This window comes from Phascolarctos cinereus, unplaced genomic scaffold, assembly GCF_003287225.1.
Source record: "Phascolarctos cinereus isolate Bilbo 61053 unplaced genomic scaffold, phaCin_HiC Scaffold_726;HRSCAF=1367, whole genome shotgun sequence".
Classification (NCBI taxonomy): Eukaryota; Metazoa; Chordata; class Mammalia; order Diprotodontia; family Phascolarctidae; genus Phascolarctos; species Phascolarctos cinereus.
Window position 1 is genome coordinate 210594828 of NW_027556098.1, and position 25879 is coordinate 210620706.

Sequence of the window (25879 nt, forward strand, 5' to 3'; positions counted from 1 at the left end):
TTTTTCCCATTACACCAGGCTGGTAACCTAAAGGGAATGTAATTATAATCTGACCAACTAAAACCCTCAATTAAACCATAATATCTCCTTAAAAAAAATCTTACTAAAATGGTTCAGAGCTCTTTAATACCTATCATCTCATTTGACCTTCTAAAATTGACTTTCAGAAGAAAAAGGCAAATAGGAAAACAAGCTATTTAAACATGGTAGGTCAGAAAATAGACCAATAACATTCAGGTTCTAGTTTTGAACTGATACCAGCTATTCTACTACACTGTGAAAATGCAGGGTACTGTACAACAAAAGAAAATGGTGACAACATATGGCAACATATGGACGCAAGGTGGCAGTATTCTCTCACCACAATATAATATCAATTACAGTCTTCCATTTCTTTATCCAATGGTAACCAAAGTTTAACAGAGGTTATTGTGTTATGGAATACAATATTCTTTTCTTTCCCCCTCAAATTATAAACTTTTGCTTATTATCACAATAGCCATGTTAATTGGCTTATCTTTAGAGTGTTTCTCAGACTATTTATTTATACTTCCTATTGACTTTGTTAGTCTCTGGATGTTTGTCACAAATTGTTATATTTTAACCTACCATTGATATTTCCAAAAAATAAAGTGTTAGATAGTTCACATGGTTGTTATGAAAAAAGCACTATATAAATGTAATTTCTGTTTAATGGTTTTTCCAGTTGTGTTCAACTCTTCATGACCTCATTTGGAGTTTTCTTGGCAAAAATATTGGAGTGGTTTGTCACTTCCTTCCCAAGCTCATTTTACAGATGAAGAAATTCAGGCAAACAGGATTAAGTTGCCTGTCCAGGGTCACACAGCTAGTAAGCCTCTAAGGCTAGATTTGAACTCAAGTCTTCTTGACTCCAGGCTTAGCCCTCTATCCACTATGACACCTAGCTGCCCCATACAAATGTAAGTAATTATTATTATTAATAAATTTGAATATTTTTCACTCTGTCATCAAAAAAAGATTTTTAAAAAATTAGATTTATGCCATATCAAACTGAAATAAATCTAGTAAGGTTAGTGAATGATCATGTAAAGTAAGACATTAAGATTAATTTTAAATACATAATAATGTTGGGGGGGTTAAATGAAGACTTTAAAAGAGTCCATCTCACCAAATAAGAGGAAAAAATTAATTAGACTGTCACAGATAATCAAAATCAAAATTTTTAAAAACAATTTGACTGAGAATTTCCATAATTCTAATAAATTAAAAGGAAATAAGACTTCAGCAATGTCATTTCAATTTGTACTTGTTCAGCTCTAATAAATGTTTAATAATTTCTTTTATAAATGAACAATAACAGTAAAAATTACATGTCATTACTGTTATTCTTGATCTGCAAAAAAAGAAATATAAACTTATACTCAAGCACTTGGAATCTGGTTCTAATTCTCTCTAACCATTCAGTAGCAATTTAAACTAAGTCAAGTCAACATACTGTATAGCATGCCAATATCCTAAGTGAGTAACCTTTCAAATCAGGAAAGTTTTTACAACTTAAAAGATGTACTACTTGAAAGAGAACACAGCGGAAAATGAGTCAAAGAAATTGACATTTATTCTGGAGAAAAAGTAAAGTGAAGATTATTTTCAACTGTACCAAGGTAATTAATTATTAATCTGCTATTCTCCCTATATACTAGGAAGTAAACATAAGCAAACAGGCTTTTAAATTATAAGAATATATACATATATATACACATATGCATGCATACATACATACACGTGGATTTTCCTGACGGCTGAAATTATCCTGAGAGATCTTTTAGAATCAATAGCTATCCCATCTGTCTTTTATAAGAGTTGAAATTAAACCAGATAACTTTTCAAGATATATGAGTCTTATCAGCCCGATAACAATATAGCTCTAAAAGCATTTAAAGAGCTCTGGCTTCCTCAAATAAAATGTTAATTCTAAAAGAAAATTCAAGATAAGCAATTTGTATATGCCGCTTCATCTTGTCTCAATCTGGATAAGCTTTTTAATTTTAATAACAAGTTTATGAAGATTATACAAATGCAATTTCAATAGTACTGATAAACAGAATGAAAAGAGAGAGTTTCACATGGCAGAATTCAGGGGGTTTGTTTTCCATAGAGATTTCCCAAAAAGGAATGTTTCCATGTAAACATAACAATGAATGCCAAGAGTCCAAAAAAAGTAACTTCTTTTGTTTTACCAAAATGTTAATGGTTTCTTCCTTTAAGATTTTGCTTGATTCTCATAAACTGGGAAAGTTAAACTTTCTTTAAAGGCTTCCAGTGTGAAGAATGTATTGTCCCAAGCTTCAGGGGTTTTGTAGGGTAAGACATATTTCTGTACCCAATTGAGTGTGTATGTTATTCCCTCCTTAAGCCAAATCCTGAGAATAAGATTCACTCATTAACTCACAGCTCCACAGCAAAAATAATGACTTTTTTAAAAGCCAATTTGCAATTGTCTAAAATTTTAATTTAAAATGTAATATGGCAAATCAATCATTGAATAAACATTTAGTGAGCACCTACTATGCCAGATATTGTGCTAGGTTCTAGGAACAGAGGGGAAAAAAGAAAAGAAAAAATCTCTAGTCTTATGGAGCTTACATTTTAATAAACATAATTTTATGATCCAACCTAGTTATACACTGTATACTTTTATGTAAAGAGAGAAGAGAAAAAAACAATCATATCCCAAGGAGGAATTCAATGTGGCACCTTCAAATTGTCTAACAAAAAATTTTATTAATACAATTTAACATAAAAACTCCTAACTACAATTTCACATTTTGCTATCAAATAATTATTGTTAATTTCTAGCCAGCATGGTAAGTTTTGCCTGTGACCTGTTTGGTCCCATCAAAGCCATGTCTCCTCAGCAAAATCATTAGCTTTTCTTGTGAAAATTAATGACTATAAGCTCTATCTAAAATGCTTAATGTATAATAACTTTTGCAAACTCAAAAGCATCTATGATCTTATCAACTGGGCACTCACTTTAAAATACACTCAGAGCCCATCCACGAATGCCCATCCACCAACTTTTTATTCCTATCCTCTCATTAATCTGCCACAGGCCTGCTAAAATACTTGATGAGTTTAGCAATCTGTGAAAATTTGTTAATTTCTGGGGCAATTTTTTTATAGTACTGTCTTTTCAAAAATTAGATGGTCTCTTCTATATAAAAAGCATTTTATCTTTTCTAACTTAAAAATTAATATTTTTATAAACACATAAAGCATTTTACAACCCTTAAAGCACTATATGTTCTTATTATTAGAATGTAAAAAGATGTGAGGTTTTTGCAAATGCTTTAAAAGCTTTTTATAAAATTTTACATTTCTTTTTTTTTGTTTGTTTTTTAGGCAATTGGGGTTAAGTGACTTGCCCAGGGTCACAAAGCTAGTAAGTGTCAAGTGTTTAGTCTGGGACCTGATTTGAACTTAGGTCCTTCTGACTTTAGGGCCGGTGCTCTGTTCACTGAGCCACCTAGCTGCTCCTAAAATTTTACATTTCTAAAATTAACATATTGTAATGCCACAAAAGTTTTAAATTATATTTTTAAAGTTCCAGAAAAAAATCATCGCAGGATAGTTTTTATTACTTGGATTTCTCACCAACGTTTCCTTAAAATTTTTTCCTACCTCTTGCTGTTTTAAAAAGTGATATTGCTCAAAATTTTCATCCACTCTTATTCATAAGATTTTACACATGAACTTAGATTTATTTGTTGCCTTTGGCTGCCACATCTCTCCATTAGGCAAGTAATCAGTCAGTCAGTACACAAGCATTAATTAAGTATTTAGCATGTGTCAGGCACTGTGCTATTTCAGGAGATACAAAGAAAGAAAGACAAAAATAGCCCCTGTCCTCAAGAAGCTTACAATCTAACATGATTCAAGTAACTCAAGTGTTTTTTTCTTCCCCCAACTATTCTGAATGAATGAATGAAGTACTCACTAAATGCAAAGCACTGTGCTGAGTCCTGGGGACACAAACAGAAAAGTAGGACAATTCCTGCTCTCTAGAAGCTCACATTCTATAATTAATTTATTTATTTTTAGTTTTCAGCATTCACTTCTACAAGATTTTGAGTTCAAAATTTTCTCCCCATCTTGCCCCTCCTCTCACCCCAAGACAGCGTGCATTCTAAATACCCCTTTCCCTAATCTGCCCTCTTTTCTATCTCCCCCCTTCTTTTATTTCCTTCCTCTTCTATTTTCCTATAGGTCAGGATAGATTTCTACACCCCACTGCCCGTTTATCTTATTTCCCAGCTGCACGTGAAAACAATTTTTAACATTTGTTTTTAAAAGTGTGGGTTCCAAATTTTCTCCCTTCCTCTGTCCCCACCCACCCTCATTGAGAAGGCATACAACTTGATACAGGTTATACATGTGCAGTCATGCAAAACATTTCCATGTTGTGAAAAACTAACTATATTTCCCTTCATCCTATTCCCCTTTGTTTACTCTATTCTCTCTTTTGACCCTGTCCCTCCTCAGAAGTGTTTGCTTCTGATTACCCCCTCCCCCAATCTGCCTTCCTCTCTATAATCCCCCCCCACTCTCTTATCCCTTCTCCCCTATTTTCCTGTAGGGTAAGACATATTTCTATACCCAATTGAGTGTGTATGTTATTCCCTCCTTAAGCCAAATCCTGAGAATAAGATTCACTCATTCACCTTCCCCCACTTCCCCTACACTGCAAAAGCTTTTTCTTGTCTGTTTTATGTGAGATAATTTACTCCATTCTACCTCTCCCTTTCTCCTTCCCCCAGTATAATCCTCTCTCACTCCTTATTTTATTCTCCAGATAGCATCTCTTCATCTTCAATTTACCCTGTGCCCCCATCTATATCTACATTATGTGTGTGTGTGTGTGTGTGTGTGTGTGTGTGTGTGTGTGTGTGTGTGTGTGTGTGTATATATATGTCTCATTTTTTTCCCCTCCAACTATCCTAATACTGACAAAGGTCTCATGAGTTACAAATATCATCTTTCCACGCAGGAATGTAAACAGTTCAACCTTAATAAGTTCCTTATGATTTCTCTTTCCTGTTTACCTTTTCTTCATGCTTCTCTTGAGTCTTGTATTTGAAAATCAAATTTTCTATTCAGCTCTGTTCTTTTCATCAAGAATGCTTGAAAGTCCTCTACTTCACTGAATGTCTATTTTTTCCCATGAAGGATTATACTCAGCTTTGCTGGGTAGAGAATTCTTGGTTGTAATCCCATCTCCTTTGACCTCCAGAATATTATATTCCAAGCCCTCTGGTCTCCTAACGTAGATGCTGCTAAATCTTGTGTTAGCCTAATTGTCTTTCTACCATACTTGAATTGTTTCTTTCTGGCTGCTTGCAATATTTTCTCTTTCACCTGGGAACTCTGGAATTTGGCTACAATATTCCTAGGAGTTTTCCTTTGGGATCTCTTTCAGGAGGTGATTGGTGGATTCTTTCCATTTCTATTTTATCCTCTAGTTCTAGAATATCAGGGCAGTTTTCCTTGATTATTTCTTAAAAGATGATGTCTAGGATCTTTTTTTGATTGTGGCTTTCAGACAGTCCAATAATTTTTAAATTATCTCTCCTGGATCTATTTTCCAGGTCAGTTGTTTTTTCTAATGAGATATTTCACATTGTCTTCTATTTTTTCATTCCTTTGGTTTTGTTTTACAATGTTTTGATTTCTCATAAAGTTACTAGCTCCAATCGCTCCATTCTAATTTTTAAGGAAGTATTTTCTTCAGTGAGCTTTTGATCCCCTTCCATCTGGCCAACTCTGCTTTTTAAGGCATTCTTCTCTTCGTTGCCTTTTTAGACCTCTTTTGCCATTTGGGTTAGTCTATTTTTATTTTCTTCAGTATTTTTTTGGGTCTCCTTTAGCAAGCTGTTGACTTGTTTTTTCATGTTTTCTTGCATCACTCTCATTTCTCTTCCCAGTTTTTCCACTACTTCTCTTACTTGCTTCTCAAAATCCTTTCTGAGCTCTTCCATGGCCTGGAACTGATTCATATTTTTCTTGGAGGCTTTGGATGTAGGAGCTTTGACTTTGTTGTCTTCTTCTGGCTGTATGTTTTGATCTTCTTTGTCACCAAAGAAAGATTCTGTGGTTTGATTTTTTTGGGGGGGGGCACAGTTTGCTCATGTTCCCAGCCAATTACTTTACTTTTAAACTCTTTGTTAAGGTAGGGGTCTGCTTCCAATGTGGAGAATGTACTTTCCCAAGCTTCAGGGGTTTTGTGCAGCTCTTTTCAGAGATGCTTCTAAGGACCTGTCAATTTTCAGTTCTTCAAGGTGGTATGATCAAAGGTGAGGTGTTTACTCCTTTTCCTGGACTGGGCTCTGGTCTATGAGTGACCATAAGTACTCTTTTCTGCCTTGGAACTGTGAAGAGGATTCTCTCTGCACCACCACTATAAGGTCCACCACGCCAGCACTCCTCCTTGCCTCAGGACAGCCACCCAAAACTGTGACACAAATCTAAGCACGGGTAAAGCAAGAGATTCCTACCTCAGCACCAGCAAAGAGATCTCTGCAATCCCCCTATGATCAGCCACTCGATTCTCCCTCTGTCTATGGGCCAAAAGCTCTGGAAGCAGCTACACCAAGACTAGGGCTGGGACTGAGCTTCTCTCTCACTCTGGTCACAGACCTTTCCTACTGACCTTCTAAGTTGTCTTTGGCATTCATGGGTTGAAAAGTCTGGAAACCGCCACAGGTGCCCATGATTCAGTACTCTGAGGCCTGCTCCAGGTTTGCCAAGGCCTGGTTTTTGCCTGCATGCCCACGCTGAACTGTGTTCCTCTCCCAGCCCCAGCACAATAGACCTTTCCAATCAACCATCCAGGTTGTCTTGGGCTGGAAATTTCTTTCACTCTTTTTGTGGGTTCTGCTGCTCTAGAATTTGTTTAGAGCCATTTTTTACAGGTATTTGGAGGAGTTTGGGGGAGAGCTCAAGTCACTGCTTTTACTCCGCCATGTTGGTTCCGTCCCTCAGAAGCTCACATTCTGATAGGAAAGTTTCATTGGCAAGTCAGATGGAAAAGCATCAAGGTTTTTAGGATATAACAAAATTTCTCCTCTATAACATCATTATTTAATGTCACTCTTCCTATAGTTCTTGGGTTTAGGGTCCTGGGCTGTCATCATCAAGGTCAATGGGCAAATGGTTGTCAAGGTGGTAGAGGTGGTGGTTGTTCACCTTGTCTGGCAAATGTTGCCTCCTGTTAGCACCTCAGCGTGCATTCTCTCACTTTCAGGGCGCCTTTCTCTTTTAGCTAGGTTGGTTTGCCTGCCCTATGTGTGGCAACTGGTTGGGAGTTGATAAAGATGCTAGCTTCCCAAATGATGGCTGCAAATGTTGGGCTGGAAGCAGGAATGATGGAAGGCCTGTGAGTACTGCCACCTCCAAGGCTTCTTAGACAATCTTCGTGTTGGTGGCAGCTAGTCAGCAGCTGTTGTTGGTGGTGATGACCCCATCACCACAATGATTTCTCCCTTTAATTTTGTCTGTAGGGGCTGGGCTAGAAGTGGTTCTGGTGGTTTGAGGGGCATACTATTCCCAAGGCTCTTGAGTTCAGGGTCCTAGGCCACATCCATCAGAGTCTGAAGGAAGATGGTGGTCAAGGTGGTGATGGTTCGACTTGCCTTGCACATGCTGCCTCTGGTCTTTCCCTTGGGGTGTGCTGCCACTCAACTTTCTGATTTCCTTGTTATGGCAACTGATTTACGTTAAACTTGTACATGAAATAGGATAACCGCTGTCAATGTTATTACATCCCTCTATTTCTCTCCCACCCACCCCCACCTTTTTTTGCATCAATAACTTGTTTAAACAGTAACTTATTTAAACAAGTTAGACTAGAGTTTTTTCATCGGTTACTATATCTTTCTCACATTTTTGTGCTTTCCCAATTCTCCTTAATTATTGTGGCTTTTCTGTTGCTTCTCTCCAATTTATCATATATTTATTTATATAGTTTATTTGTACATAATTGTTTACATGTTGTCTCTCCCTTTGAGCTCCTTGAGAACAGAAACCTGTTAGCCTTTCTCTCCAATTTAGCAAAATGCCTAACACACAGGAGATGTTTAATAAACACTTACTGAGTGACTTCCTCTCAGGTAGCTCACAGTCTAACTGATAAAACAACACTTAGGGGAGAATTCAGCTACAGAGTAAATGGAAAAGCCTTGAGACCCTAAGGGTGCAGTGGCAAGGTGAATGGCAAAATGCAGGTGGATATTACACTCCTTGGTAGATGAGATGGCTATGCATGTTGGGGTGGAAAGAAATAGTGGCAGGGCAAATGGCATGGTGCTGGAGGGTGGAACAGCAAGGCATATGGCAAGGCTTTGTGAACCTTAAGGTGTGGTGACAGGTGTTCCACCACTTTTACCCTGCTCAGGAAGAACTGTAGCTGGTGATTAGTTGTTCATCACATTACTATGAATAGCCATCTCCTTCTGATGAAAGAAGAGGGAACCTGGAGAGGTTTGGGGGTAGTGTGCAAAGGGGCTGAAGTACAGTAAGACTCTGGGTTCCCTCCTGTAGAAGTGTGAACAGACTCAGAAGGGAGAAAAAAAAAGGAGCAGTGGCAAGAAAGATGGGGGAGCAAGGGTTCCTCATGGCTATTACTCTAGCTAGGTATACAAGATTTGATCTCGAACTAGGCAGATGGGCAGGCACAGGGGCCAGGGCAAAAAGAGAAGTACTTCACCCGTTATTTTGGGAGACGCTGGAGAAAAAACAGGAAGAAACATATTGCCTCATCTTCATACTGGTTTGTAACACTACAATGTATCACACAGATGTTGACATGCTAGGCTACCCTTTGGGGTGCCACAGCTAGAGAAGGTACTATAAGAACAAAAGCCAAGATATTTGCTCATATTTACTAAGAAACTAAGTGTGCACTGCCTTCCATCCCCAAACACCTCCCCCATCGCCACCATTGCCAAGTAGAACAGGGACAAGGCCTGGACCTTTAATGGCAATTCCCATATGAAGTAGAAATTCCCTCTACCCACATAGGTCACTTCCTTCTCTGCAACACATATTCTAAAGCTGTCCTAAGAGGTTGAGTGATTTGTCCAGGGTAACACACTCAATATGTGGCAGAGGTAGGATTTAAATCCAGGTCTTCAGGGGCAGCTAGGTGACACAGTGGGTAGAGTACCAGGTCTGAAGTCAGGAGGGCCGGAGTTCAAATCTGGCCTCAGATCAAACACTTGACACTTAGTAGCTGTGTGACCCTGGGCAAGTCACTTAACCCCAATTGCCTAAAAAATAAAAAATAATAAATAAAAAATAAATACAGGCCTTCCTGGCTTTGAGGCCAGCTCTTTATCCACTATGCCACAGTCACTCATGCAACATATTTTAAAACAGCTCCTTTAAAAGCTTTTTTTTAAAAAAAGTGGCCCTTTCTAAAAGAGCAACCCTTTTATACAACCAATTCTATTCAAATTTCTTCACTATGTTGCTCTGTAATCAGTTTTCTCATCTATGAAATGACCAGTTCAGAAGTTCTTAATTGGAGAGTCATGGACACCGAGGGATAGATTTCAGAGGATAAGAATAGCTAGTATTTAAAAAGTGATGTAAGGTTTGCAAAGTGCTTTATGTACCTTATCTTACTGGATTCTCATAACAACCTTAGGATCTAGGTACTATTTTATCTCCATTTTACAGATGGGGAAATTGAGGCAGATGGAAGTTAAGTGACTTGCTCAGGGTCAACAGAGCTAATAACTGTCTGAGGCTAGATTTGAATTCGGGTCTGCCTAACTCTAGGCCCAGCACTCTATCCACTGTGTCATCTAAGCCGCCCCAAAGGATCCATTAACTTGGATAGGAAAAAAATTATGTTTCTTTCCATTAACCTCTAACTGAAATTTAGCATCTTCTTCAATTATGAATGTAGGTAAGAAATGATATTAGTATCAGCAGTACATGTGATTTAGTGACCAACAGAAATCACAAAATATTTTCATATCACATTACAGATATGTCAAAATATTATTTATCCTCATCGTGACTTTGAAGTCTATTTCAACATAATTGATTTCCTTTGTAACTCTACATAATTTACTTTATGCTTTTAAAAATATCATCGTGAGTCGTCGATAGGCTTCCCTGTCCTGAAAAGGGTCCAGGACACAAAAAGAATTCCAAGAACCTGCACTAAATGGTCTCTAACATCTATCCTTGAATAAGTATTCTATAAATTCTATGGTTTAAATAGGGATTCTAGGAAGGGCATAGACACAAAGTTTCTCTCTAAGCTATAACAAAGGATACATTGTTCATTAATCCAACTATGAAGAAAGAATGGAGCAAAACAACTGTTATTTCAAAGAATACAACATAAGTACCCTCTATCTTTCCACCTTTGCTCAGCTGTTCCCTAAGCCTGGAATACCCTCCCCTCCACAACAACCTACATCTTTTACTAAGTATGTTCCCACTCACATCTTTTAAAGGCCAACTCAAATGTTACTGCCCTTCAGTAAACCTGACCTAATTTCCCCCACCATGGCTGATCTGCCTCTTACCCAGATCCAAGGACTACATAATATACTCAGGAATATACAAACATTGTTTTCTATTAAAATTATTTGTGTATTGCCATATCCCCAGATAAATGGCAAGCTCCATGAGGGTAACTGTTGGCTCATCTAAACTTTGCATCTCACCCAATGTCTAGCAGAGTTCTGTACACACAGCAGGTGCTTTAAAATGCTTACTTAATGACTATATCAAATTGCTTACCTTTTCAATGAGGGAATGGGGAGGAAGGGAGAGAATTTGGAACTCAAAAAAAATTTTTTTAAGTGTTAAAAATTGTTTTTACATGTAACTGGGGCAAATAAAATATGAAATAATTTTTTTAAATGCTTGCTTAGTTGAATAATGAAAACTATTTGAGTCACAGCCAACAATGAAGTGAAAAATCTCTGTGGCAAGGTGGCTCACCTTCCTCATCACCACCAGCAACAACTGCTAACCAGCTGCCATGAACAGGCAGATAGACACAGGAGCCTTGACAGTGGCCATACTACCCATCACTCCAGAAGAAGAAAAAGACTGGTTAAAAAAAAAAATTAGCATAAGTGAAGGGGAAGGGAGCAGTGGAAAATAAAGCTGAAAAGGCGCGCTGGATTCAAGCATGTATTAAGAGCTTACTATGTACCAGGCATTGTGTTAAGCACAGAGGATACAAAGAAAGCAAAAATATAATCACTACCCTCAAGGAACTCACATTCTACCAGTGTGGAAGTATGTAGAAACCAAATGTACATACAAGAGTGATGTAATGTAAATGGGAGATAATCTCAGAAAGAAAGCACCAGGATAGTGGCAATGGAATTAAAGAGACATAAGAGAAACAATGCAAAGGAAAAATCAGAAGAGACTTGGTGATTGGATAAAGGGGTGGAAGAGTGATATATAAAAGATGATACGAAGTTATCTAAGAGTTAAAGGGGACACAAAAGGTCACTGAGTTCAAGCCCTTCCTGACCACAAGGCATTTTTTGAATATTGCTGACAAGTACTCATGTAGCCTCTGCTTGAAATCATCTAGTAAGGGGAGGTCCTACTACCGGTAATCCAAGGCAGTCAATTCCACTTTTGTTAAAAGCCACCAATTTTTAAAAAGTGATTACCTACTCAAGCGTTTCACCTCTCTCAAAAGGCAGAGGAAGCACCAAGCAGAGTTGCTAACTGAACTTAAATTCTGAGAAGTAAGAACTGGGAATGACTGGAACCTTAGGAGAAAGTGATCATGCCATCTTTGAGGATGAGCGTGTTCCATTTCTTAGGAATTCAAGAAATAAGTCTGATTCCATGGCCTGCAATTATAAAAAGACAACTAAAAAGGGCTGGTGATTAAGAGGTGCTATAAGACAAACTGCTGATTATTATAATCATAAATTATCTTAATAAAGAGAACAACAAAAGACACTGAAATAAATCAGTTCAGTTGGATCTAAACTGAGCTGGTAAGTAAGTCTGAGAATCAGTACGGAAAGTAAGTCAACAAGCAGTTATGTGACAGGCACTGTGCTAAGCACTGGATACAAAGAAAGGCAACAAATGATCTCTGCTCTCAAACAATTCACAATCTAAGGGGAGACAACATGCAAACAAGTAGGTACCAACAAGATATACAAAGGTTAAAATAGAAATATACAAGAGAGGGAAGATACCAAGATAAGGCTGACCAGGAAAGGCTTCTTGCAAAAGCTGAAACTTTAGCTGAAATGTGAAAGGAGCCAGGGAAAACAGGAGGCAGAGATGAAGAGGGAGGGAATTCCAAGGATAAGGGACAACCAGTGAAAAATGTCCAGGGCTGAGATGCAAGCATCTTATGCAAAGAAGAGCCCAGAGGCCAGTGTCAGTAAATCAAAGAGCACACTTGGGAGAGTAAGATGTAAGAAAACTACAAAAGTAAGAAGGGGCTGGGCCAGAGAATTTTATATTTCATCCTGGAAGAAACAGGGAGCCACCAAAAACAACAGGACTTGGCAACTGATTTTATGAGGGGTAAGAGAGTGAGGTGCTGAGGATGACATACAGGCTGGGAGCTAGGATGACTAGGAAGACAGTGGTGTCTTCCACCATAATTGGGAAAAGAAAAAGGCTCAGGGGGAAAGATGAGTTTAATTTCAGACATGTTGAGTTTAACATGTCTATGAAACTTCCAGTTCAAGATATCCAACAGAGAGTCAAGACTAGAGGTGAAGTGAGATGTTAGGGCTAGCAAACAGCTCTGAGAATAATCTATATAAAGATGATAAATGAAACCATGGGAAATGATAAGATCACCAAGCAAAAAGGAAGAGGGCCCAGAGTCCTGAGGGATGTCCATATTATCAGACATGATCTGGATGAAGATCCAGACAGGGAGGGAGACTAAGAAGGAGTAGTCAGACAGGTAGGAGAGGAACCAAGAGAGAGCAGTGTTATGAAAACCTAATGAAAAGAGTTTTCAAGAAGAAAGTGAATGACAGTGTCAAAGACTGCAGAAAGATATAGAAGGATGAGGACTGAATATGGTAACTAATAACTTTGAAGACAATTGCTTCAGTTGAATGATAAGGTCAGAAGGCTGGGGTCATCTCCAGTTGTCCTGATCTGTATCTGGCCACTGGAGCCAGATGGCTCTGGAGGTGAAAAGTGAGGCTGGTGACTTTGCACAGCCCTCCCTCACTTATATCCAATTCACTTGCATATCATGTCATCACCTTCTTGATGTTATAGTCCACTTCGAGAACAAAGGACAGGACAAAGAAGGTCAGAAGCAAAGATGCCTGTGCCCACAGGAGTGTTTTCAGGGCTATCTGACTAATACTTACCACTATAGTATGATCCTTGCTCAAACATAACTTACCTAAATTTCTTTTGAGAAGCAGTATGGGATACAGGGGTGGGGAACCTGTGGCCTCGGAGCCACGTGTCGCTCTCTAGGTCCTCAAGTGTGGCCCTTTGGATCCAAACTTCACTGAACAAATCTGTTTATTAAGGGGACATGTTCTGTGAAGTTTGGATCCAGTCAAAGGGCCTCACTTAAGGACCTAGAGGGTCACATGTGACTTCAAGGACACGGGTTCTCTACCTGCACAAAGTGCTAGACTTGGAGTCAGGTACACCTAAGTTCAAGTCAAATCTCTGACACCTAGCAGCTGTGTGAACCTACTCAAAAAATTTCTGGGGCTCCCTATTAGTTCTAAGAGCAAAAATAAATTCCTGTTTGCCATTTAAAGAACATCACAACCTGGCCCAATTAACCTTCTGTGCCTTATGTTTTACTCCCCTTCACATACTCTACAGTGTAATTAAACTAGTCTCCTCACTGTTACTCATCCATTTCCCATCTCTGTGACTTCCTACTGGTTACCCCCATTCCTGGGATGCATTCCCTTATCTCTTCCCTAATTTCCTTCCAGATTTTGTTCATCTGGACACTCTGAAATCTTTCCCAATCTCCCCCAGCTGTTAGTATCCTCCCCACCAAAATCACTTTAAATATCTATCTATATATGTACAAGTTGTATCCTCCGATTAAATGGAGGTTCCTTGAGGGCAAGTAACTGCTTCCCTGGTCTAGCACATTATCTAGCATTAAGTAAACACTAACTGTTTGTTGATTAAGTGACCTATCTCTCTTTGACTCAATTTCTTCATAAATTAAGGATAATACTTATAAAACCCACTTCAAAATATTGTTGTGAAGCTCAAATAAAATAATATATGTAAAGAACTTTGTAGACCTTAAAGCATTATATAAATGTCAGCTACAAATATTATCTCCTTAGGCCTGTCCTTCAGGCTCACCCAATAGAACCCAACTCTGGTTTGCTCTATATCCAAATCGGACCTGGAAACCTGGGCTTCTTACCTTTGGACCTGCAAGAGTTGCATTACCTATAAAATGAGAGGGCCAGAAGAAGCACTGTGGTATAGCAGAGAAAGAACTTGACTCAAAGTCAGAAGATATGGGTTCCAGCCTCTTGACAAATCTTGGCTATGGTTCCTGAGCACTTCTCAGTACCCCAGCAACTGTCTCAATTGCAGAGAAAGTAGGAGTGTGCAAGACAGAAGAAGTTCCTCCCTAGGAACTCCCCATATCAACGAATTTAATGGTCCAGGCAAAAATAAAAACTAAATAAGTGGGTTAGTTTCATAATCTCTAAAGTTCCTTCAAGCTCTAAAATTCTATTAATTCAGACCACTGCTAATTTTGTGGAGTTTGTTTTGCATACACGTTGTTTTTCTTCCCTACACCTGCCCCCCACACACAACAAAGGAGTAGTGGGAGGAAGATTAGTTTTTGCTCATTGAAAAAAAAATATTTTTAAGAGTATTATGGTGATAACTAATAAAGTAACAGAGAGCACTGTTAATTTGAAAAGATTTGGTCTACATTTTTAAATTTTATTAATATGCTTGTTTTTTCATCTTGATCCAGCCTAATCCCTTTTAAGAAAGAGCTGCATCTATGCCACATATCCCTATGATGCCACTACCTAGATACATGTGGACTGATTAATGTCATTAACTGGTTCTAAGAAAACACAATTTTATGGGAAAAGGTGCTAATATGAAAATGACCTCAGAATCTTAGTGGGCAATAAGCTCAAAATACATGAGGCAACAATTTGACAAGGCAACCATAAAGCTAATGCTATTAGAAGTTATATTAACAGAAATGTTGTGTCCAGAACAAGAGAAGTGATAAATTCTCATACTCTGTCCTGGTCAGACCATATCTGGAGTATTGTGCTCACTTCTGGGTGAAACATTTCAGAAAGGACATTGAAGAGTTGGAGTTTTACTAGACAGTGAGAGCAACTGATTGACAGAAATGAGTTTATTTAGCTGAAAAAGATAAAAACTTAGGATACATTTATTGTCTCCACATACTTCAAATGCTACCATGTTGAAAAGAGTTTAGACTTGTGGTGCACTGCCACAAAAGGCAGAACTAGAACAAATGGGTGCAGCTAATAAGACACAGATTTTGGTTCAGTAAGGAAAAGCTTCATACTAATGAGAATTGTCTAAAGAGAGGAAGAGCTGCCTCCTGAAGTAGCAAGTTCTCTTTTCCTGGAGCTCTTCAGACAAAGCCTAGAAACCTACTTGGTAGGTCTGTCATAGAAAAGACTCCTATTTGCATGGGGTTAGTCAAGATTGGGCGCAGCGGACAAAGCACCAGGCCTGGAGTCAGGAAGACTCATCTCATGATTTCAAATCTGTCCACAGACACTAACTAGCTGTGTGACCCTGGGCAAGTCACTTAACTCTGCCTCAGTTTCTTCCTCTGTAAAATGAGCTGGAGAAGGACATGGCAAACCACTCCAGGACCTTGCCAAGAAAATCCAAAATGGGGTCACGAAGACTCAGACATGACAGAAAAAATTGAACAACAATTTGATCTACAAGTACTAGAGGGTACTAATTGTACAACATACTACTTTTCCTTGACAATTTGGGTAACACAACAGAAGAGAAGTTTTCAACAATACAGTACAAGCTAAAGTTAGGAAATTACGGAAAGCATCATGCATTATTGAGGGGGTGAATAACAGAGAGCTTTTAATGCCAGGGGAAAAAAGGACAGACTTATTTGGCAGTCAAGGAATACTTAGAGCACAAAATGAAAATATGTAAAACAATGTTTTAGGACAATGTGTCTTAATCACATGTCTAAGGAACAGCACCTGTCCTTAGTAAGGTTTAATGGCTCAAGAAATTTTTACTACCAAAAGGTACTTATTTCTTTAGCCTTGGCTATCTCCTCTCCTGGGCTCTTATGAAAGCCTCTATGCTGAGGACACAAAAAAAGGGCAGCAAGTAGGGCATATTTCAGATACCTTATTAAAATATAGTTTGATAATGCCTGTTTTAGGAAGATCAACCTTGAAAACAGACCAGAGAAGGAGATTCTACATACAAGATTACCCAAGAGGGACTAATAACATGAAATGAAAGGCTCTGTATTAAGGTGATGCTATTGTAAATTAGAAGCAATCAGGGAACATTAGGTCGTTCGAGATCATCTAACCCAACCTCTTCATTTTACAGATGAAGAAACTGTGGGGGAGAAAGTTTAAGTGAATTTCCCAAAGTCATAAGTAGCAAAGGTATAATTTAAACCCAGGTTCTCAAACTACAAATCCAAGGTCCTTTGGATAAACCTTGTATCCACAAAGAATATTACAGATATTTTTGAAGAGAAATGAATGGCACTTAATGCCTGATTGGATTGGGAGAGGAGAAGGAAATGAGAAATTAAAGGATGACATCAAAGCTCTGAGCACAGGGACTATGAGATTGGTGACTGAACTAACAGAAATAGAGAAGCAGAGAAGAAACTAGATTTGCAGAGAAGTTGGTTTTAGGGAAGGAAAAATACCTCAAGTTAGGTTTTAATTATAAAATTATATGATTTAGGACTGGAAAGAAATTAAGAAATCCTTTCATTCATTGTTCTATTTTCCCCCAAACTGCTCCTCCCTCACATTGCTCTTTTCTTTTCTTTTTTTTTTTTGGTGGTGGTGAGGCAATTGGGGTTAAGTGACTTGCCCAGGGTCACACAGCCAGTGAGTGTGACATTTCTGAGTCCAGATTTGAACTCAGGTCCTCCTGACTCCAGGGCTGGTGCTCTATCTACTTCACCACCTAGCTGCCCCCACATTGTTCTTTTCCACCAAGACAATTAGCTTACTCACAAAAGGAATTTTCAAACTAACTTACCTTCTGGATTTATGTTTTGTCTTATTTCTTAGGCTACAAAGTCCAAACTGGCAAGAAAGACCATGTAATATTTTGCCTGTATGCAACATACACATACACACATACACATACACACACACACACACACACACACAACACACACACACACACACACACACACAGTTAAAAACAACAATGTAAACCATGGAATCTGATGGTGATTCCACTTACAGAAACTTCATCTGTAAATTATGCCTAATATGATGAAATGTAACAAGAATAAATATGAAATCTTACACTCGGATAAAACAAATAAACTGCATGAATACATGATTGAGAACAAATGGTTAGATAACTGTTTGTGTTAAAAAGGACATGGGATTTTTCGAGCTGACTATGAGCTCAATCAGCCAACAAAATACACTGAATTCGCCAAAAAACCTAACTCAATCCTGGGCTATATTAGTGAGTTATGTATTAGCCAGGGCATTAACTTCTCAATTCTACTCTGCTTTAACCTTTTCAGGCCACACCTGGAACACCATGCAAGTTCTAGGCACCATATTTTAGCAATAACATCAGCAAGCTGAGTTCTGTCCAACAGAGAGAAACCAAAATGGTAAGGAGGACTGGGACCAAGTCAAACTTGTAAAGCAGCATGATACGGTACAGAGAGCTCTGGCTTTGGAGTCAGAGAACCCAGCTGTTTAAATTCTATGGCTGACCCTTACTAATATGAGCTTAGCTAAGCACTAACATCCCTAGACCTCAATTTCATCATCTGTGAAATGAGAGGTTTGGATAACATGGCCTCTAAAATCTCTTCTAGCTCTAAAGCAATGATACCATGAATTAAGAATATTTAGCACAGAGAAGACATTTAAGAGAGAACATGATTGGCTATTTTCAAATTATCTGAAGGACTGTTAGTTTAAAAAGGGACTTTTTGCTTGGCTTGCTTTGCTTTGCTTGGCTCCAAAGGACAGAACTAAGATCAACTGCTACAACTTAGAAAGAGTCAGCACTCAGATATAATGGAAATATTTAACAATTAAAGAGATTCAAAAGTAAAATAATCTATTCCAAAAGTAGTGAGTTCTCCATCTAAGCAATCAAACAGAAATAGGATAATCTGTATAATGGAATTGTTTAAGGCATGAGATGGACCAGATAATCACTGAAGTTCTTTGCATCTCTTGGATTCTAAGGTTCTGAAGGAGGGAAGGGAAGTAACTGCCTATAAAGTGGGCAAATCTTCTACATGAAGAATTATCAGACTACAAACCTCATGAGAACAGAGACAGTATCTAAATTAAACTTTGTATCATATCTAGTATCCTACACAGGGTTCTACACATAGTAGGTACTTAATAAATGCAGTTAAATTAAACTATATAGCAAAGGGAAGCTTCAAGTTAAGATCTGAAATTTTAAGTATCATAGTTCAGTACATCTTCCAAAAGAAACCCCCATAAAGCCCTTCTGTTCCAAGATATTTAAGTTATGATTATTTCAAAGGAAGTATGTTTTTGCAGAAGGAAACTTTTTTAGGCAACGCTCTCACTCTTACCGGCTAAAATCGTGATGTCTGAAAATTATCAGTTTTCTAAAAAATAAAGACAAAAGTATAAGCAGAATTCAATAGCTCTCACTAATGAATTGTTGATCAAGCAGTGAATTAGTTCAACCATTCTGGAAAGCAATTTAGAATTAGGCAAATAAAGTGATTAAAATGTCCATAAACACTGACTTAGAGAATCCATTACTATGCATAAACCCCAAGAAGGACTTGACAAAAAGAAAGGCTCCATATATATCTAAATATTTATGGCACCATTTTTGTAGTAGTAAATTACTGTCAACAAAGTAGATAGATGCCTTATAGACTGAAGAAAGGCTAAACAAATTGTGGCACATGAATCAAATGGAATACTGGAACAATAAACACGATAAATACAAACAATTATGGAAAGATTTACATGAACTGATGCAAACTAATCAGAACCAAGTAAACAATATAAAAAATGACCACCCACAACAATGTAAATGGAAAGAATAACTACCAAAAAACAACTGGCAATGAAGGTTGCAAAATCACAAAGAACCAGTCAAGCCCCAAAGAATATGAGGAGACATCTCCCCCCATTCCTTTGCAGAACAAAGGAAGGAAATAAGCATTTATTAAGCAAGTACTATGTGCCAGGAATTGTGCTAAATCCTTTACAGATATTTCATTTGATCCTCACAACAATTCTAAGAGGTAAGTAGATATTGTTATCCCCATTTTACAGATGAGGAAACTGAGGCAAAAGAGAGGTTTAAATGATTTGCCCAGGGTCACACAGCTGCTGTCTCAAGCCACATTTTAACTCCAGTCTTCCTGATCCCAGGCCAAGGACTCTATCTACTGTGCCACAAAAGTGGGGAAGTAGGGAAATGGAGAGGGCTCATCGGTATGAAGTATTCCACACAACGTCAGGTTTTTTTCAATATATTGACTATTCTGCTTAATTTTCCTCTTCCTCTTTTTTTTTAAAAAGTTTTTATTTTGTTATGCAGGATAGTCCTCTGGGAAAGGAGGAGCAGAAGACACTGGGGAAAACCCAAATGATGGAAAAAATATTAATAAAAATGTATTTAATTTTTTAAAAGAATTCAATAGCCTTTTTTAAAATAAAAATTCATCTTTTACTAGGGTCTCAGGAACATGCTAACAACTACATAGTTAAAATGAAGATCTGTACTAGAATTATGCATAAAAAGAACTATATTCATACAGCTGTTTATTTTATTTTGAATCAAAGAGACATAACCTCTCTACACTAAGACTACAACAGGATTTCCATGATCAGTATAATACAAACTGAAGCTAGAACAAAAGTTGGAGTCAGGTAACATGGTAACGATAAATGGGGAAGAACAGAAAGAAGGAATTCTCTCTTGTCCATAAGGGTACAAAAGCTTTAGTTAGAGGCTTTTTGAAATAATTCAAATACAAAATAAGTTATTTCACAAAAATGTGTTTCCCGGTACCACCATGTGCTCTTCATTCATTCAACATTTATTAAGTACCTAATAGGTGCTAGGCACTGATAGGCTTTGAAAGGGATACAAAATTTCACTAAATGACAAACTGTGATCTATGGAAGGGCCCTTACAGAACAAGCACCAATCAATAAGCATTTATTAAGCCTTTACAGGATGGCCTGTAAAGTACTTGGTGCTAGGGAACAGTCCCTGACCTCAAGAAGCATACACTCTGTAAGGAGAAATAATATGCCCACATACAGGTATGTACAAGGAGGATCTTAAGTGGGAAAGCACTAGCAGCTGGGAAATCAAGAAAGGCCTAACTTGGAAGGTTGAAATTAGACGGAATCTTGTTCAACCACATCAAAAAAATGGCTTAGTAGCCTGAAGACCTGAGTTCAAATCTTCCCCCAAACACTATTTATTCAACCCATGGATAAAATCACTTAATCTCTCTGAATCTGTTTCCTCATCAATAAAACAAGGATAAGAACAGCCAGTACCTCACTTCACTGAGTAGTTGTGAGAATCCAATGAGGCAATATACATAAAGCACTTCTGCAAACTTTACATCACTAAGTAAATGTAAGTGATCAAGAAAATGAGTCTCAAAGGAGTGAAGGGATATGCTTTAATCAAACCGTTAATAAGCTACAGACAGAAGAGGGAAATGAACACGGATGGGCTTTCTGACTCCTAGTCCACAATGATCCTTCTGAAGAGCTGAAAACTAAACGCAGGTAAGATTAAGTAGAGAGAATTCCCTTTGCCAAAGAACAGGAGGTACTTTTAGACAGGGTAAAGAATCAGAGAAGCACTAGAAGCAGTCTGACAATCCTGAAACTCTGCCCAACATCTCAACCAAGTACAAATTTACAGGATCTAAGCAGGAGAGGTAGTCAGATCACTATCACAGATCACTACTGTAAAAGACAAGCAAACTGGAATTGTTCAATAAGCTTGCAGATATAGATGATGAGAGCTAAAAGGGAGTTCAGTGGGGGCAGCTAGGTGTCACAGCGGATGGAGCACCAGCCCTGAAGTCAGGAGGACCTCAGTTCAAATCTAACCTCAGACCAAACACTTGACACTTACTAGCTGTGTGACCCTGGGCAAGTCATTTAACCCCAAATGCTTAAAAATTAAAAAAAAAATAAAAGGGACTTTAGAGACTGAGTCCAACTGCTTCCTTTTACAGATGAGCAAATTGAGGACAAGAGAAATAAAGTTACTTGCTTTGAATCATACAGGTAGACAGAGTGCCAAAATTAGAACCTGACCTCCAGACTCTGAATCCAACAAGTCTATCCACCACACAATGCTGCCTTTTCCAAATTGTTCAGTGATTCTGAGGATATGCTATGTGAGCAAAACACAAAAAACAAAAAAAGATGATGATTCATAGAAGACATCATTGCTAGTATAAGATAAATTTAATCATAGCTAGTAACCAGATAAGCAGTAAGAACACAAAGATTCAACTTGATTATTCATGCCAACAGAAGGGAGAAAAGTTTCAGTTAACACAAAACAATGAATAAACCTAAAGATAATTTGGCTTTGGTATTAAAACACAATCACACTCAGACATAAACAAGCTCACTCTGTCTTGTTCCATCATCAGTCCTGATCCCCTTCTGGCTTGGCTTTACTAATTAATAGTCTAGGACCCAGTAGGGCAGTGGATGGTGGCCTTGATTCGTCACAAATAATGTATGAGAAATAGCTCACATGGAACAACAATAGTAACTCACATTTACATAGCTCATATTTCTAAAACATTTTAAAATTTACAATGCCCCTGAGACAGGTAGTCTCTAAAAATCTCTATTTTACTGATGAAGAAATTGAGATTCTGAGAGGTTAAGTGACTGGCCAATGGTCACAAATCTAGTAAATGTCAGGAGGCAGAATTTGAACCAATGGCAGAAAAGCAATTCATACCCAGGTTTCTTTAGACCAAAGTCCAGAATACTTTCTACTACACAATAGTTAAACTCCAAGCCACACACCTGATTTAGGCTCAACATCCAGTGTCCGTAGTCACAGACAACGGTTAGAAAAGCTGATTAAATATGAATCATCACCAACTGAGTCAAACCTCACAAAACTTTATTATATAATTGGTTTTTACCACTAGCCAACTAATACAAATTACCAGGGGCCAAGAAGACACTCCCTATGGCTCACAGGGAAGGAAATAAAGTCATAAAGTTATGGAAATCTGAATGAAGGAAAATCTATGACAAGTTAACCAGGTCACCACAGATTTAATAAAGTCTTTAACCAGAGGTCACATCTACACTTTGGAACTTGAATCCATTATCCCTACTGGATATGCACGTTTCCTAACGAAAAACCAGGGTCCTCTATTTAACTATGTTTGCATCCCTTTCCCAATTCTAGGTCAAGGTTCCTCCAACAAAGTCCAATCATAAGGACATAACCTGTGTCCCTATTTAACATAGTTTTTGTTAGGATGAAATGAGACAACCTATATGAAAATACTCTAAAAAGTATTAAGACTACAAACATTAGGTACTCCACTATGCTCCCGAAAGACCTGAATATAGCCACCCTAGCTGATCCCCGTATCAGGGAGACCAAAATTTCCCTACATCCATTCTCCCAGGTTCTATCTTCCACCAAACCATCGGACAGATTTCAAACTCCCCTGTAGCCATCTCCTCCAGTAGAAACCAAGAGTCCCAGATCACTACTTTTGCTTCTGTTCTCTTCAATTCAAAATTCATCTCTATTAAAAGGCAGAGAACAGGTCATGGGCAGAATCCAATATTTTTCTCCACTAGCCCCACTACTCATCGTCAGAGGAGTAAGTAGTCTAAGTACATCCCCTTCCCAGGCCATTACCTACCAGATCAAGGTCTATTAGTCTAAAGAAAAAAAAAAAAAGCAGAGTCTCTCCTACCACAATGGTTCCCTGATGGCCAGACAAATATCCTTTGGACACTTCTCACGGTAAACTCCAGGAACCCCCAACTATACGAAATCAATATAACCTAGTTCACCCACAGCCCAAAGTGCCCCCAAATCCCACAGGGTCCAGATCCCACAGACACTCTGGCTAGGTATTCCTCCACGACTCCCCAGACCCAACACAGGGGAAGGAGAGAAATGGGAAGGAAACAAGCATTTATTAAGTTCCTACCATGTGCCAAGCGCTTTACAAGTGTCATCTCATTTGAACTTCACAACCCTGTGAGAGAGGTAATATTATTTTCTCCATTTTACAGTTGAGGAAACTGAGGCAGGCACAAGTCAAATGACTTGATCACAATTTTGTTTCAATGTCTTATGGCGAATTTGAACTCAGATCTTCCTGTCTCCTAGGTTCAAAGCTTTATCCACTACACTACCTAGCTGGCCCTGAGTCCACAACCACCCCTAGCATCACAGCTCCGAACAAGTCCAAGGTGGCCCCAGGTCTCAGACTCCGGCCGGACGCTGCCAGAGGTCCAGCCCAGGATGTCCCCCTCGCCCCAAGGTGGCCCGGCTAGCCCTCCTCGACCCCAACCCGAGGCCGGGCTGGGCAGCCCAGGGTCCATCTGCCCGCACCCCAGGACGTGCCTGTCCCTGGCCAGCTGTCCCGCAACCCCCGGCACTGCCCTGTCACCGCGCGGGCTTGTCCCTCCTAGCGGCCCTTACTTCTATCTCCCGGGCCCCTAACCCGCGCCCCGCCGCCGCTACCTACCGCTTTTTGGGGATGCTGCTGGACTCGGGAGCCGCGGGCGGAGCCGCTGCCGGAGCTGCCGCCGCCGCCCGGGCCCGGCCTCTGCACTCGCTGAGAACGAGCGCCGCCGGGGCCCGGCCCCGTAGATGGCCCGAGAGGACCCGAAGCCTCCGCCCGGCGCAGTCCCGCTCCCGCTCCGGGAACGAGCCCATGCTGGAGCTCGCCCCGCCAGCCGCTGCGGCTGCCGCTGCCTCCGCCATGGCTTCCGCCTTGTGCAGCCCGAGGCCGCTGGGCGCAGGTGAAAGGTCATTCGCAGTGGCGCATCCCAGCAGCCACCGCGGCGTCAGGGGCAGCGGCTGCCCCGCCCGCCTCGCCCCCGCACCCCGAGGCAGGTGAGTCGCGCGCACGCGCGGGCGCGGGTGGGGGCTGGGGGCTAGCGACGCCGGCCCACGTGCCGCCGCCGGAGGTGGTAACAGGTGGACTAGCGGCTCCAGCGTTTGCTCAGGACGACCCTGGCTTCCCCAGATCCCAGTGAAGCTTTCGAGTCATGGCACATCGCTTTGGCGTCGACCAGTAAAGACTTTTTTCCCCCCAATGAGGGCAAGAATTCTTTTCTTTGAAACGAGGACATTTTCGGCTGTCTCCTGTCTCCCAGCCTTTGCCTTGGCCGTTCCCCAGGCCCAAAATTCGCCCCCTCCACATTCCAGGCACTGTCCTGGTTTCCTTTAAGACCCAGCTCAAATGCCACCTTCGCAGGAGGCCTTCCATGATCTTCCCAGCTGCTAGCGCCTTCGCTTTTCTGATTACCTTCCATTTATTCTCTATTTAGCGTATGTCTGGTGATTTTCGTGTTTTGTCTCCTCTATGAGAATGTGAGGTCCTCCAGGAAAGGGGCTGTTTTTGCCTTTCTTTGTGTAAGTGCTTACTTAGGTCAGTGCCTCGTATACAGTAAATGCCTACTAACTTTCTACTGGAAGTTTTCCCTAACCCTTCTTAGTTCTAGTGTTTTCCCTCTGCTAATTATTTCCACTTTATCCTGTATGTGTATGTTGCTTGCTTTGTTATGTATTTCCATGTAGTGTTGCCTTTTAGACTGTAAGCTCCTTAGGGACAGGACTGTCTTTTGCCTCATTTTGTTTCCCAGCCCTAAGCACGATGCCTGGCATGTATTAAGCACTTAATAAATGTTTATTGATTGATTAATAAATGCTTAACGACTAACTTGACAAACACCTTGAGCACAACTACATTTAAAAAAAAAGGAAGCAAAGGCTATAGTACCTGATCTTTAGATTGACTCAGAAATGAAAGCAAATGTATTTGTTTATTTGTTGTTTACTAATTAGATTCCCCTTAAATAGTTATCCCACATTGAGGGAGTTTACAATTTTATTCCTTTTTTTGCATATTTAATTGGTTTTGCTAGTGATTTTTAAATGTATAATTTCTAAATGTTTTAGATTGCATCAACACTGTTCTTTAGAAAGATAGCTCTTACAGATTATTTGCAAACTTTTAGGATTCTACTTCATGCTGTAGAATACCCATGTGATAGAATTTTCCAGTTTTTTCATAGCCATGTATTTCTTTGTCCTCCCAACTGCCCCACACTCCCCTCATCCTCCCCCAATAACCACAGGCTGGCCACCTTTACCCTGCATTTTCTGAATCTGCAAAGGAGAAGAGAGGGGTGGCAAAGAGCATTAAGGAAATCCACAGACTCCATGCGTTGAAGATGTCCTTAAATGATCTTCCAAACCATACTATATTGATGAAGCAATGCTAGCCTTTGTTCCAGAGGTTCCCAAAGTGGGCAATACCGGGGCCCTGGAAGGCGCTGGACCAATTGGGGAGGGGGTACGGGGTGTGGTGGAGGGCTTAGGTGCAATTGCT

At 39.5% G+C, this 25879-nt stretch overlaps 1 protein-coding gene across 1 annotated transcript in view; it reads right to left on the reverse strand.

The window, feature by feature from the left end:
• AGPS (alkylglycerone phosphate synthase) overlaps positions 1-24292 on the reverse strand; it is a 151400-nt gene extending 127108 nt beyond the window's left edge. The window contains exon 1 of the mRNA XM_020991046.2: positions 24008-24292. Coding sequence (XP_020846705.1) covers positions 24008-24246 — 239 coding nt within the window. The 5' untranslated portion in view covers positions 24247-24292. The remainder of the gene's footprint in view (positions 1-24007) is intronic.
• Positions 24293-25879: the final 1587 nt, after the last annotated feature.